The sequence below is a fragment of the Rhagoletis pomonella genome, unplaced genomic scaffold (genome assembly GCF_013731165.1).
Source record: "Rhagoletis pomonella isolate Grant_MI unplaced genomic scaffold, Rhpom_1.0 Rhpom_scaffold_00015, whole genome shotgun sequence".
In the NCBI taxonomy this organism is placed as follows: domain Eukaryota; kingdom Metazoa; phylum Arthropoda; class Insecta; order Diptera; family Tephritidae; genus Rhagoletis; species Rhagoletis pomonella.
Window position 1 is genome coordinate 6544068 of NW_023458569.1, and position 16473 is coordinate 6560540.

The 16473-nt window shown below is 35.1% G+C and overlaps 1 protein-coding gene across 2 annotated transcripts in view; it reads right to left on the reverse strand.

The window, feature by feature from the left end:
• The window catches only part of LOC118749395 (reticulon-3-like), an 11312-nt gene extending 849 nt beyond the window's left edge, over positions 1-10463 (reverse strand). Inside the window, exon 1 of one of the 2 annotated variants that reach the window (XM_036484204.1) lies at positions 9962-10463. In XM_036484204.1, coding sequence (XP_036340097.1) covers positions 9962-10037 — 76 coding nt within the window. In that variant the 5' untranslated portion in view covers positions 10038-10463. Of the gene's footprint in view, positions 1-6501; positions 6537-9961 lie in introns of those variants that run through there. The other variant, XM_036484205.1, reaches the window with a different exon arrangement.
• Between the last annotated feature and the right edge of the window lie 6010 nt (positions 10464-16473).

Genomic DNA, 16473 nt, shown 5'->3' on the forward strand with positions numbered 1-16473 from the left:
TGATTTAGGTTTTATCAGACCACAATTTGAAATTTGGTCTATCTATGAATATGAGTGGGCGATTTTCTTTTCATATTAGGTACGATAAATCCTGCACCTGGGAACAAACGTGTCCGCTTAGAAATACTCGTCTGCGATGGGCAACAAATTAAGTCTCCTAATGAAACATCGCAGCAATTTGCCAACCGTTGTCGCTTCACTTGACAATTTGGAGGTTTAAAATAACGCACAAGTTTGTTTTCCTGGCTCTTGGCAAACACAACACACCGCCGGTAATTCCTTTTCGCACAGCTCACAACTGAAAATTTAAATTAAAAAACAAACAAAAAATTTGAACAGTATAGGGTTAAGAGTTGAGATTTCAGTCGGAGTTCAAAAGAGAGAAATGTCGAAATCACTTCTACCTTGTTATAGCTTGGTACAAGCACAGAAAAAACAATATACAGAAGACGCACTACGAACAAATTTCTTTATATTCGGCGGACGTAATATTACAACCCGGACCAGAGCAGAGAAGTTAACATCACGTCCACTATGAATAACATGGCGACCCGGAACAGAGCAGAGGCGTGAACATCACGACCACTATGAATAACATGAAGTTAACATCTCGCCACAAACACACATCGTGATCAGAGTTGCCGCGAGCATGAAAAAAAAGTATCAGTTGCCAAGCAGAAAAAGTATCAAATGCAAACAAAACTGTTACTTGTTAAACTTTTATTTAAAAAACAAATAACAAATATAATTTTGTAATTAAATCCGTAGTTATAAAAAAAAAATAGATTACTTTCGTTAAAAAAACAGAGAATCTGTATTTGCATAACGAAAAACAAACTTATAGGGCCCTTAACCACACAAAAGCAATACGCAACCCGAGACTTGTACAAGTCAATATTGTGGAAATTACTACAGAATAAAATTGCGCAAACCTTATTTTGGAGAAACGTTGCTCAAGTAAATATGTGCAAGAAATATGAATGTGCGTTGTATATTTTGATAGCTTCGGCTTTAAAACGCAAAAAAAAATAATAAAAAAAATGTTTTTTTTTTACGCTCTTATCCATATTTTACAGCACGACACCAAAATCAAAACTAGACTAAAAATTTCGCAGTTGTCGCCATACGCAAGCATGAGCAAAATATCAAAATAATTTTGATTTTAGCGCAATAACTGTGCAATTTAGTACAAACAACCCCATACACCACTCAAACGACCGACGCAAGCCCGATATTGTGCAATGTTTTTGTGTGGTTTATGGGCCGTATAACAGCGGCGTATGCAAAGAAATTCCGCGTTATGTTTCCCTTTAAGAGCTACCAATCAAATATCTATATATACATTTTGAGGCTTTAAATAGCAAAACAAAAAAAATATTTTCCTTTAAACTAGTAATATTATTCATAGTTTTCAAAAATTTATTTCTGCCATCCGAAGTATCAAAATAGGGCATTTGTGGACAAAAAAGTATCAAATCTTTCAATTTAGAAAAAAAAAGTATCAAAAATGATAAAACTATATCAAAACGGCAACGCTGATCGTGATGGAAAACGGAGTTACTTAACATATTGTCGTCATAGCGACGATGGTATTAACAGCGTCAGCCCAGTGTAAATATTGCTAAAGTAACAGAGGCAGCGCCGCTTGTGATAGCCTTGCTTGCCTCACCGCTCGTGCTAAAATTCAACTTGCTTCGATAGTCCACATGCGTCTTCTGTTACAGCGTTGCCGTTTTGGTCCGATTGGACCAAAATTGGCAGGTTCATTCTCCTTTGGTAGCTTGATTGGTTTGATGAACCTTTTGGTAGGCAAACATTTTTTGAAAAAAAAAAAAACCAAATTGAGCATTAAAATTTGTTCGCTTAATTTACGTTTACACGTTCAAAACATTGCTTTCACTTTGCTCACACGTATACGATTTCTTAGTTTTTTTTCTATATTTTATTAAGCAGACAATTTTCTGCAAACAAAAACTCACTTCCCAAAGCTATGACCGATCGGCTGGTGAAATAGAACCAGAAATTACCCATCGTCTTGAAAGAAAAATTGATGATAGGCAATTTTCAAAGTGTGAGTGCATTGGTAAAAAAAGTGTGAGTGTATGCAAATTGAAACGAATTTGGGATTTTTTTTATTGAAATGCATAAAATGTCTGATTTTGTTTTTTCACACACAAAGAAAAGTTGTTTGGTATAAATGGAATTAATCTCAAAGGTATTTAAATTTTTTTAAAAAGTTTTTGTACAATGCGTCAATTCTTTTATTTAAAGACCCTTTTAACAATAATATGTGTAGTTTTAATTTTTACTGTTAATTTGTGTAGTTAAAAACCTCGTAAATTCTCGAAATCTAGCATTATTGATGAACAAAATTTTGGTAGTTTGCAAACTGATTTGGTAGGTGTTTTGGTAATTAAAAATATTTTCAAATGGCAGCACTGCTTCTGTATACTGTTTATTCTATGGTACAAGGTATATTTAATAAGGTAGAAGTGACAACTAGCTCGAACTCTCTTGTAGCTAGTTATAATGTCAAAAAACTGTAAGCAAACAAATTAACCCTATGAGGTGCGAGTCCTATGTTCGCTACAAATTAGCATCAATTGAAACTCATCATGGTGAAATTATACCAGGTTAGTAATAAGAGCGAGATGAAAGATTTGACCCTATCTTATTTGAAAATTTGCCTTTAAAAATTTGTATAAGATAGCCGAATATCAGGAAAATAAAGCGAGACAGATTTTTTATTACTTCACCTACTTATAATTTCACCATGGAAATGCATCAGCATAAATACATACATATGTATGTACGTATACTAATTTTAAGGATTACTTCAATATTACCTTAAAAGAATTTTAGCTGCATTCGCATCTTATATGCACATATACTACATATGGACAGAAAAGAATACCTCATAAAGGAAACCACGTAATTAAATGAAAGAAATGTTTTATGAAACTGTTTCAAACATTTTTTGTTTCTATTCGCCCAATGTTTTTGCGCGTTTAGTTTCTTTATTTAAATATTTATGTACTTCTAAAAAACATCCGCACCTATAAAAAACGATTTAATGTTTTCTTCTACATAGACATGTATATCAGTGTAAACCTAGGTCCTGACGTGGTTATGTGTGCAGAATTTTTTAAGAAACTACTCTTACTCAGTTCTGAACTTTCGTTTGCTTCAGGCATTTCAGGCACAGGAACCTCCCAGGGCATGGGAACTGAACCTGGGTATAAACGCATGCGCAAGTAAGAAAATCACTCGCATTGAAATGATTTCCACAGAACCGCAGCTATTCTCCCAACGAAGTCTTCTAACTTCGCAACTAGGCGCCTTAAAGTATCGCACCACTTTAACATATTGGCTCTTGCCACACACAATACAACGCTGGTAGTTCCTGCTCCTTTTCATTTTTGTATATGTATGTACCTATAAATTCATGTGGTCGAAAAACAAAAAATTTCACACAATTCACAACTATCTCACGGCACTCAATTGAATTTTAATGAAAAATAGAAAATGTCAGCTTGAAAAGGGTTAAAAGTTATTCATCATTTGACATTATAGTCGGTGTTCAAAAGAGAGAAATGTCAAAATCACTTCTACCTTGTTTAATATGCCTTGGTATGTACCATGATACAAATATTTAAAGGTAGTTTCACTTCTTCTTATTCGGCATTGCACGTAAACTGTGCTTTTGACATTTTCTTTTAAATTGAAGCTACCATATTCTGAAGAAATTAAAAAAGTGGTTTTTACAAGGCGTATTTAACAAGGTGGTGTTGGCCGTATATAAGTAAAAAATTACACTAACAAATTATACGCTGATGTCCATACTGTCATTGGTATGAGTTACAACAAACACATCATTTTGACGTAATGGCCTCCACGGCGAAAAACTCAGCTGTCGCCCCAACACCACCTTGTTTAATACACCTTGGGTTTTTACTTCAAAAAAAAATATGTCAAAAAATAATTAAAAATTATAAGAAAATATATTTTGAGCATCATTTTGTAGCGAGCTTTTAGTGATTTATTTCTAAAATTAAATATAAAACGGAATACTAGCAAAATACTTGTATTACATTGTGTACTGCAAATAGAGAATCTGTTTGTTTATGCAATTATTTTCATCATTATTTAGTACGATTAGCTGCATATTTCGGGATGGCCACGTGCATGGTAACTTCACAAAGGTGTTATTTGTTTATTCCAACCACTTTTCGGCAGACAATTTTCAGCCTCGGGACGGATGTGCCCAATTGAAGCGACACGCGGCACCAGCAGCAGTAGAGCAAGTAGTTTATCCGTCTATTAGCTATAGCAAGGAGCTCTAAGAATTAGGAGACTTTATTACCTCCCCTTTCATGGCTACATCATGCGTTATTACAAATAAGTTTAGGCTTCCATTGTTCTTCCATTTACGATAAGCTGCTTTTTAACAATTCCATTGTTCATATTTCCACTAAAAAATATCCAAATTAAAGCAACATCCTAATATCTAAATTTCTTCAAGAGCCAGATAATATTTCATGTAACACTGTATCCATTTATAGACACATATACAAAAATGAAAAGGAGCAGGAACTACGAGCGTTGGGCCGTTTGTGGCAAGAGCCAAGACGTTAAAGTGGTGTGATACTTTAAGGCGCCTAGTTGCGAAGTTAGAAGACTTCGTTGGGAGAACGGCTGCGGTGTTTAATTGGAAGATTCTTCCCGTGTCTTAGGGAACGCGAATGATTTTAGGGAACGCGAATGATTTTAGGGAACGCGAATGACTTTAGGGAACGTACCCCGTTCAGGGGGGAGGGTGATATTCAAAATACCACGCTTGGTCACAGTGAGGGGCGGGGGGCTTAGGTTTTTATCACGTAGTCAATATCCTCTAAGGAAATCTAGCGTTTTTCCAGGGGCGGACCCAGCAGCAATTCTTGGCGGGGGATAAATATTTTTTCAACATATATCGTGAATTACCAACATAGTATGTACCGAAGTAGACAAAGCACAAAATAAATGTTCAGAAAAGTGGAAGATTTTTAGAATTTTTCAAAAATGTTAACATATTTTAGAATTCTAAGAATTTTCTAGGTTTTATACACAAGTACCATGAACATAAGAATTGTTCGGTAATTTGTGATGTTTCACATCTTTACATTTTAGGATGGATTTCAGAATAAATAAAATTCTCAAAATTTGACAAAACAATTTAACAAATTTAATATAAACATTTCTAAAATCTCAATAATTTTGTACATTTCAAAATATTCTCATTTTAAAAAAATTTCTTGATTCTTCCAGATTTCTAATTTTTAAAATTTTGGAAATTATCCTAATAATATTCTAATAATTTCATAAAATTCCAAATTTTGGAATTTTTGTTATTTTCTAAACCTGCGAAAATATTCAAACTTGCTGTGACTTTCAACTATGTAAAATAGTACAAATTCGAAAATACAACAAAAAAGTAAAAATATAAAATTAAGTAATTTGAAAATTCGGTGAATTCGAAGAACTGATAGGAATTTTTCACCATTGTGTTATATGATAAAAATATAATTTTTCAGAAAAACAACGAAATTGATCGATCATTGCGCAATTATGCGGACGCAGATAGGTCAATAATCGCGCAATTTTGTAAGTGCTCACAATGTTGCAGGAAAATCGCACTCACGAGTTTTCACAGGGCGGCTTAATTCTTTTTTTTCTACAAAAATGTATAATATTAAAACTGGTACTCGTTCCAAAAAGGGTATTTTTACCTTAATGGTAAAAAGATAATTTTTCAATTCTCTGGGCACACGCCAGACATCTGCAGCGGGTGCATGATTTTCGTGTATACTCGATCATCTAACAAAACCCGTTTTGCATCGTTCTCTGTATACGAGCAGAAGTATTGTTCGTTATCGACTGAGCTCAAGACGAACATGTTGGCCACAACACCCGATTGCTTTTCATACATACTTGATTGGGTTCGGGTGCTTTGCAGCTCAATATACCCGGGTGTTCGAGTTTCAACCCGAGTGTGCACAAAATTTTCTTGATTGGCTTATGACGTTTTTGTTTCTACAAAAAATGTTGCCTTCTCATCGCGGTGTTCTTAGTTTTTGTGCGTAGAGGGCAAAGAGAACGTTGAATTTTTCGGTAGTTTGTTTAAGTGTACATTTAACCATTTCTTATATTTTTGCTCATACAAAATGCGACATCACGACGCCTACATCCATTTAGGTATAATTGTGTGTAGATCGGCATTGCCCAAGCCCTATACACTCGGTGCACATTTATTTTTTGTAAAAGTACTTATGTACTATGTAGATGTACATAGTTTTAGGCTGTGTGTTCTAGTATATACTCACACAGCTTTCCACGCGAAACTATACGAAATAGATGCAAAAAACATTTTTGTCTACTTCGCTTCTAATTTTTTCATTGCGTATGCACAAGCACAAAGCAACAACATTTTCGTATGCTTTGTGGGAATATATTGGCGCCAGTTACCTTCAGCGTAAATTTCTTTGTTGTCCTGCATTTTATCGCAATGTTCGGGTGTCCGTTTCATTGTTACACAAATTTTCGGGTTAGCTGCGGGTGTCCGAGTGTGGTGTTCGCTTGTGCTCAATTTATAGCGAGGGTAATCGAACAGACTCGTTCGTAACCAAAGCAGCTGTCGGGTATGCATCTCGATCGAACACATAGTAGCCGAGTGTGGCGTTCGCTTGTGCTTGATTTTTAGTGAGTGTGATCAAAAAGGCTCGATCATACTCAAAGCTGTTCTCTGGCACACGCACAACTTAGTTAATTGCACTGCTTTATTTTTAATATGGGGATTAGGGGCCAAGCAAACCAAACCAAAACTCATGAAACAAGAAAAAAACTATCAGTATTTTCTTTAAGTTTTCCTAAAAATTACACTGTACAGCACTCGGCTGGTTATGGGCCAAACCAATTTTTTTTTAAGAGATTGAGTCATAATTAAAAAAGTAATTTCTGCGTATGGGCATTCGAAGTTCGAAATTGCACCTTTGGTAAAAAATTAGTTTTAATTAATGCATGTAAACTACTAAAAAATTAAAAAAATAGTCGTGGTACGCCTTTTGCTCTTATTTAAACGGTATATGTATATTAAAAGACACATTTAAATATATGATTTATAATAAACAAATCTTTGGTAATATCACTAAATATTAAAATATAATTTTATATGTTAAAAGAAAAAAAGGTTCTGCAGGCGAACATTTGGAAGAACGTATCGCGCTATCTTTTATTCATAACTTTCATTTTATATTAAAATATCAATACAGTTGTTTTATTTCGCTGTTGGCAGTTGTCCTTAAACCTAACTATATAAAATTATATATCCAATGAAAGGTATTTTTATGCTCTTTCTAGTAAATGTATGTCCGTTAATATAGTAGTTTATGTAGTTACTTACGTATTTTTTTAATAAACACATACGATTTTATTTAAATATTTTGACAGAGAACTTTGGTGTCGAATTAATTTGGACTACAAATATACCCCATTAAATGAATTTTTCTGTAAACAAATCTATTTACCTAAAGAAACCAAAAATCAGCTGTTTTTGTTCACACATCGTGAATAATCCTATTGCGTCGATGCATAAGGTTGGTAATACTGATAAATTTGGTTGCATGCGAAGCATAATCAGCCTTAAGTTTTGTAAAGTTGTGTTACGTTTAAGAAGTTGTGCGAAGTTATGCGAAGTATGCATTATCAGACCTTTATTCTGGTGCGCGCGTCGTTAATTAAAATATATAAATTTTTTGATTCCAGACAACCGGGCGTATCTCAATGGATACATAATTCAAACTAGTTATAATATAAGTGTGTATGCACTACACACAAACCTATAAGTACATAAGCTTTAGATCTAATCCAATACGTCTTTTGATAAAATTCGTGTCGATAAAAAATACTATCGGTTCACACTCGATTTCAAATCGGTATTTGATTTCTCCAGACAATTCGAAAGAGAGAGAATTAGAAAGAGAGTATAAACACCACTCACACTCAAACCAAATTATAAATCAGCTGTTTCACTCAAAGTAGCGTCCGAACAGTGTTACCATAAAAAACTATCTCACAGCAAGCAATTGTATTTTTAATGAAAAAAAGTAAATGCCAACTTGAAAATGGTTAAAAGTTATTCATCATTTAACATTATAACCGGTGTTCAAAAGAGAGAAATGTCAAAATCACTTCTACCTTATTTAATATGCGGGAAGAAAACATGCATTTTATGTCGAACGCACTTTTTATTTTGACATCAGCGCCACCAGCGGTTCCTTTTTTGCAAATGTATGTATGTTTTACTACATAGTATGTACTAGTAGTATCTGTTACGTTTCGAAAGTTTCAAAAACATATATTTGTTTTCTTATTGCTTATTTTTTCAAATAAGGATTTAAAAAAGGGACGGAAAGAGGCGGTCGATTTTTTTAAAGATATATTAAGTAAAAGGTCTGTAGAATATGCCGATATATTCAACTTAGCTTAACTCGCACTTATAATTACCATGGAAAATAAAATATCATTATAAATTCGCCCGAAAAAATACTTTTCAATGCGAACCAAGATTAAACGATACAAAATTTTTTTTTTTAAATAACATGTACTAAATAAACTATGTAAATGAATTTGTGAGAGCTTTGGGAATTTGTACTTAACACAACTGTTTTATAAAGCAATAAGCACGACTATGAAATTCTTTAATTTCAAAAATTAAAATTCGACTATCACAACATACAAGTTTGAACTCGTGGACATGCGGTAAGGAAGGTACCCCCGAGGTATAACCCCATAGTCTGATGTGGAGCGTTCCCTATTACCCAAAAAAACACTCAGGTAAACTTTAACTTGAATTTTGTAATTTGGACTTTTGGCCAGCTTTTAGAGTAAGAAATACCCCTATGTGCGTCGCTAAACTTCGACCTAGTACCACGATTACCATGCGACATGTAGTTTGACAATTACCATGCGAATAACGAACAAATCGCTATCGTCTCTCATTTTTATCGGAAATTTATCGAAACCAATTCACAAAGCAAAACTGACACTTTTTCCTGCGTACTAGAATTAAAGCTAAGGGTCTGATTATGCATACTTCGCATAACTTCGCACAACCATTTGTACCAGCGCAATAAAAATGTAACTTAAGAAAATGTGAAGCAAAATCTAAACTAAACAGATCGCTATGTTTTTAAAAGTTCTGCTAATTTCTGGGTAATGGAATACATACAAAATACATACAAAGTACATACGAAATTACAGTTTGAAGTTTATGCGAAGTATGCATAATCAGACCATAATAAATGTGTACATCACCAATTTAATGCAGAAGTTTATAAATTTTTAGCAATAACTTACATTTTTCATCAATTTTGTAGCAAAGAAAAAAACCAAACACAGAGACAGAGGACTGTCAAAGCAAATTAAGAATGTGCCCGTGGGAATGGGGTAATTCGCGATCGTAATTAGGGGAGCGAACAAAGTAATTCAGTGCTGTGGGAAGGCCGTATAAAAATGCATGCATGCGCGGCAATGCAAACTATTAGAAAATTTATTTAGAAAAAAATCGAAACTTGCTATGTATATGACGAAGCTATTAAGGGAGAGATTTGAGCGTAAACAGTACTTTTTAAGAGCTAGCAACAGCGGCAACACTCAAAGCTTAGTGAACGTGTTTTTGGGCTACGTATATACATATGTATGTATGCAAGTACGCGGTAAGTGTGTGTAAGTATTTCTTGGCGGTGAGTGGGGGCCACGTTGGCAAATTCAATAATGTCGCATAATAACAACAGTATGTAGAACTAATTGTAAGTAATGCCGCATGTACGATTATATGTAGATATTTAATTCACAAACACAGTAGTTTTAATCTTACGCAAAATATTGGTTTAGTTAAGTTCAACACGAGCTGGAAATACTTCATTACCTGGTCCACGTTCTGGTAGTTTTGTGACATTGCCATTCGAGTTGGCACGTGAGTAGAACTTATTACCACTAGCCATTTTCTCTTTTCTGTGTTTCTTTTTTTTCTTTTTTTTTATAAAGGAAGGATGAAGGGTATTCAGTTGCGGATACACTTATGCGGTGTTTGTGTGTTCAATTCTCCTTTCTCTTGAACTAAGAGGCGTCAGTCGCATGAAATTGCGTGTTAAAGTATAATAAGAAAAAAACACTTCCAGCTTTATTTGTTGTTATTTATACCAGCTAAATGCGAAGTCTGACAATTTCATAAAGTAGTACGAATTTTTAAACAAAAATAATTAAAACACGAACTGCAGACCGACCGACGATTTTTTTACACCGATGAACACTTGAAGACTGAAATAAGCAGTAAGTGGATAGCGAGTTAAGACAAGCAGCCCACAACAGTAAAAAGCTGAAAAAAAATCGAAACTAAATTCAGTTGAAACCTGAAGATACAAGCTTGCCAGCTTGATTGCTTGTTTGGAATTCGTAAGCGTGCTACTCAGTTTATTCATACTTTTACCTTCCACCTGCCCCACTTCCTTGGCTTTCTGTGGATTTTAGGCTCTGTTATGCATACTTGGCATTGCTTGAGAGTTGTCATATAAGGAATCTGTTAAATGAGCTTCGCGTGTAAGCGGTTACCCAACGCACAGCATTACATACGTAAAAGTATGTTGGTTTTTGATTTCTACGTAAAAATGGTATAGCAGTGCATGCAATGCCAAGTATGCATAACAGAGCCTTTACTCTCTATTCCACTTTTATCTCCACTTCGTAAGCAAATCTGAAACATATTGATGTCCCAATCAGCGTTAGAACTTCACTACGATCGTAGTAGATTTACTACGATTTTTGAGGGAAGTAAGAAATTTACTGCGCTACCACGATCTACTTCGATTTTCTTACAAAAATAATAAAGTGCACTTATTGCAGAAGCATTCACTTTCAATAAAAGTGTGAAACTCGGATCAATTTGCATACATTAAGATAAATAATTTATGCCTGAAGAGTTAACTAAATTTTGGTATTACCAAACTCTGTATATATGTAAAAGAAATTATCACTGGTTGACGTTTTTACAGGAAAAATGCTTCTTTTGTTCCCGTACTTTTTGTTGTTACTCACTTCACAGAGTAATTTTGCTGTTGGACATTTTTACAGGATTTTACACGAAAAGTATTGGATCAGAGCTATAGATGCTTAAGTGAGTATATATAAATAAGTATAGCCGTAGGAAAACAATTGAAGGATATTAATTGTGATGCATATTTTTCAACATAAATGACAACACACATTTATGCATACTTTACTAAAATAAAACAAATCGTTTTGGATTATGACGTTTGTCCAGCAAACGAGCGATACATAAAAAATCTACTATGGAAATTTTTTTTTTTTTCTGTTACAAATTTTTACCTCATATACTACGGTTTAGGCTTGCCGTAGTTCTAACCCAACAAAAGTTTAAACGAGTTTTGAGTTCAAAATGCTCCCGCTCCATAATAAGAACACTGAATTTAACCATACTTTACTAAGCAGTTCCCAGAGTATAAGTAAGCGAGTGTAAATTTGTTTGAGTAGGAAGACAACACATTGATTAATAGTGTTGCTTGTTTGCAATGGCGACTAGTTAGTTATTAAAACAAAGTAGCCAATATGGCTTCAGTTATACATATATAGTATATACATATGTGCAAACAGTGGTGAAGAAAATAATATGAGTGCAACATTTTGACTAATGGCCTTATTAGAGTGGTTCAAACAAATTTTTTTTTTGGAAATTATTGTTATTTGTGATAAAAAAAGAGAAACGTATTTTTTTATTTTGAAAAAAAGTTTTCTTAGAGGTCGCGCTGGTCGGTTTTTTATAAAAACGCTGATATTCAAAATTTTTTATTTTCTTGACATGTTAAAATGCAGCTAAAAATTTGTTTTTTTTACATATAATTACTTTGGTATTATTGGGGAACATTCCCTTAATTACATACCTGTCTTGGGCAGTTAGAATGGGCCTAGTGCCCCAAAATATGCTCTCGAAAAGGGACTAGTAAAATTAAAACGCTGATACTGAACGACTTAAGCATTGTCATGGGTTGAAACTTGTTACTCGGGGGTTTCTGGCGTTGCTAATTGGGGATCTGAACTCAGTTTTTCGAAATTCAAAATGGCGGATCCAAAATGGCGGTCCATTTTTTTTTTAATGATTGGATTTGTTCGAAACCCGACACTCAAGAGTTCTTGTGGTCGCCGATTACGAATCTGAAGTCAATTTTTTTTAATTCAAAATGGCGGATCCAATATGGCGATCAAATAAAAAGAGTACTAAAATTAAAACGTTGATAATTATAAAAAAACCAACCAGCGCGACCTCTAAGAAAACTTTGTTTTTTTTTTCAAAATAAAAAAATACGTTTCTCTTTTTTTATCACAAATAACAATAATTTGAGGTAGCGTTTATGAATTTCAAAAGGAGTGTTTTTATGAACCACTCTAGGCCTTATTCATAAAAAATAAAGTAGATTTAAAAAGCTTTATGAACCTTTTGTAAGGCAACTTTATTTTCTATGAATAAGGCAATAAGTTTCTTTTGTTTTTAATGTTGATTCGTTTTTTTATAAAAGTATAGCTGATGGCAAAACTCACGAGTGTTTTTCTGCCATGAAAAACAGCTTCTCATAAAAATACAATCGTCGTTCGGAGTTGGCGTAAAACTGCAGGTCCCTCCCCCTTGTGTGACAACATCAAGGCGGCCGCCAAACAGGAGGAGAAGCTCGGCCAAACACTAACATATGTGTAAGCGCCAATCTATTACACTGTACAGCACTCGGCTAGGTGTTAGACCAAACCAACTTTTTTAAGAGATTGAGTCGTAAGTAAAAACAGTTTTACGAACCTAGCCTCCGAAATCGAGATATGGGCCTTCGAAGTTCGAAATTGGACCTTTGGTAAAAAAGTATTTTTAATTATTTGGTATATAACTTTTTTTGTGAAAACTTATATTACAGGTGCTATAACGGGTCAATGGTCAGATCTTCGAAAAATTAAAAGCTTAATATTTCACAAAATTTTGAACTGATTTTTAATTCGTATCGTTGTAAAGGTGATTTAACCCCCTTACTTGTATACTTCGTAGATAAAAATTTGAGAAAAAATACATTTAAAGGAAAAAATACCTTTTTTTATATAAGAAATATATTTTAAACAAAAAAATTACTAACCTATTTTTAAAAAATTGGTATCGTTGTAAAGGCAATTAAACCCCCTTTCTTCTGATTTGCATATTTGTATACCTCGTGAAAAAAAAAATTAAAAAAAAAAAAACATTTAAAAAAAAAGTATTTTAAACAAAAAAATTACCCACCGACTGTTAAAAAATTGAAATTGAAAAATTTTTAATAAACTTTTCTTATCAAAAAAAAATTGCAACAAAATAACTAATTAGTAATACAATTCCCTATTTAAATAAAACAGATAATTTATAGTGTTTTAAGCGTTCATTCGTTCTTGTTCACCCACAGCCCTGTAAAAAATAAAGCAAAAGTATATGTAACATAAGTCTAAGTCAGGCCTTCCCGCGGCACCCTAAGGTGCGTATGCCTGGGGTGCCGCTAATGGTTAGAGTATACTAGTGACCATGGGCGTAGCCAGAACGAAATTTAGGGGGGGCCCATACAAAAAAAAATTCAAAACCAATAACTGACTTACTAAAAAATTTTTTTTTTATAGCTTAAAATTATTGTAACCAATAGAGGTAAATATGTTGTACAAAAAAACAAATAAACAGAAGTTCACAAAAGTTGATATAAAACTATTCGTCGATTTAAGTTGTTAACTTTTTAGGGCCAGTTCCAGAACGCCAGGTTATCTATTTAACTCGAAGTTTACCGGTTAAATTAATAAATTGGCTTGCGCAATCTATGGTAAGGAGTAAAATTAGAGTTAAATCGTTAAATATTTAGCGCAGAAATTTTCGAAGGTTAAGTTGCTAACTCTACATATGTCAATTCTGCCAGTAACAAGAATAAAAAAAATTGAGATTTCAAAAATGTTTAATGTAAAAAATATTTCTGAATATGTACATACATATGTATGTACTTATGTACATATGCACATATTCATTTTCCGCCTTCAACTCTGAAGTTTCGGCCAGTCTTGCGTGAAAAATATATGCCATTAAAATGCACCAAACGTATGCAGTGAAGAAATGTCGCTGGCCAATTTGCAGAGCAATGAGAAAGCATTTTATTTAATATTTACCATATTATTTAACTGTTCTGTTTGTATTTCAAATGTTATATTCAATTTCAAATAATAAATGTAAACAATTAACCAAATGCTGAAAAAGAGAGAGGGGTGCCTACTTAATTTAGAAATCCCTTGGGTTACTTAACTCTGGGGCAGCCTTCATTTCTGCAATACACTGTCGGGTTTAGGAATATAAAAAGTAAACTCTGAGCTACTGAGCTCTGTATTTATATATTTAACTCTGTAGGTTCTGCAAGTGGGCCTTACTGAGCATGTTTATTTTACGAGGAGGAAGCATTGAAAGCCTAACCCCGACCGTATGAGACTTTAACCCAAACTAAACTTCCTACCGTCATGTACCGTTCCCCTCCCGGTACCACCGTCAAGGATTTCGTCGGGATTATAAAACTGTGTGACTGATAAGGTTATGGATCTATTCTCTTCCTCTTCTTCTTATTTGGCGCTGTAACCGCCAAAGCGATTTTGACCACCTGACGTCAATTGGAAATGCCAAGTGAAGCCAGAATACTTTCAGAGCTGGGGTGTCGGCGTCCATTCGAACGACATGGTCAAGCCAGTTGAGCCGCTGTATTTTAATTCGCCATATACCAGCACGAGCATGATGAGTGATTCATAGTGTGGTTTTCGTACGTCGAGAGAGGACTTTACTCCTGAATTGCCTACTCAGTCCAAAGCAGTACTTGCGGCAAGAGCGATTCTGCGTCGGATTTCCATGCTGACATTATTATCGGTGTTAATGCTGGTTCCCAAGTAAACGAAATTCTCTACTTTCTCGAAATTATAACAGTCAAAAGTGAAGTGGGTGCCAAGGCGCGAATGTGCTGATTGTTTGTTTGATGACAGGAGATACTTCGTCTTGTCCTCGTTTAACACCAGACCCATTCGCTCTTCTTCCTTCCTTTTTCTTACCGATGACGTCAGTGTCATCGGCATAAGCCAGCAATTGTACGCTGTTGCAGTAAATTGTTACTAAGCGGTTTTGTTCTGCAGATCTTATTATCTTCTCCAACATCAGATTAAAGAAGTCACATGAAAGAGAGTCTCCCTGTCTGAAACCCCGTCTGGTGGCGAACGGCAACAGAGCAGAGCTGGTGGTATTGCTCAACGTCATTTTTCACAGCCGTATGAGTTTTGAGGGGATACCAAATTCAGACATAGCGGCATATAGGAAACTCCTTTTAGTGCTGTCGAAAGCGGCTTTAAAGTCGACAAATAGGTGGTGAGTGCCGATCCTTTTCTCCCGGGTCTTTTCCAAGATTTGGCGTACTGTGAATACCTGGTCTATGGTAGACAATAGATTCGATAAGACCTTGCAGCTTATGCTTAGAAGGCTGATCCCACGGTAGTTGGCACGCATGGCGGGGTCGCCTTTCTTGTGGATTAGGCAGAGCGCACTAGAATTCCAGTCATCGGGCATGCACCTTATTACCTTCTTGCCATCGGAATTAAATAGCTCAGCTGACAGGCCGTCAGCTCAAGCAGCTTTGGCACTTTTCTTCATAGTCAGGCGCTGGGATAACGACTCCATCGTCATCGACTGGTTCATCTTCTCCACTTCTTTCAGTTCTTCTGCCATCCAAAAGGGTCGAAAAGTGTTCCCTCCATAATCTGAGTACATTCTGGACATCGGTCACTAGGTCGCTATGGTTGTTCCTACAAGAGTCTTGAAACCTTCCGTAAGTCGCTCAACTCTCTGCTAAAAATTTCGGGAGTTTTTTCTGTCGGCTAGCATTTCAAGCATTTTCTCACACTCCTCATCGTACCAGTAATGAGCGGGAAATGTGGTTCCACTGATCGCGCAAGTCGGTTTGTTGAAGAGTGGTCTCTCACAGCAGGTGTGAGTGTCGAGCGTCGAATCCATTGGCCGTCTGTTTTGATTGCAGCTTTTTGACGTTGAACTTTCCTTGCATTGTTGGGGGCGCTTTTTTTTGCTGCTCCGAGGTTGGGTCGTATAGTGGTTGCATCAATATAGTAGTGCGAGTCGATGTTTGGCCCTCGGAGTGAACGTATGTACATCTAAAACATGGAAGCATGCCTTCCGTCTATCACAACATGCTCGATTTGGTTTACCGTTTTTCGATGTGGAGACATCCATGTAGCTTGATGGATCTTTTTATGCTAGAACCCAATAATACATACTGCCAAGTTTTGGGCCCCGGCGAAGTCGATCGTACATATTACGCTCTAAGCTAAGAGAGCCTTGGA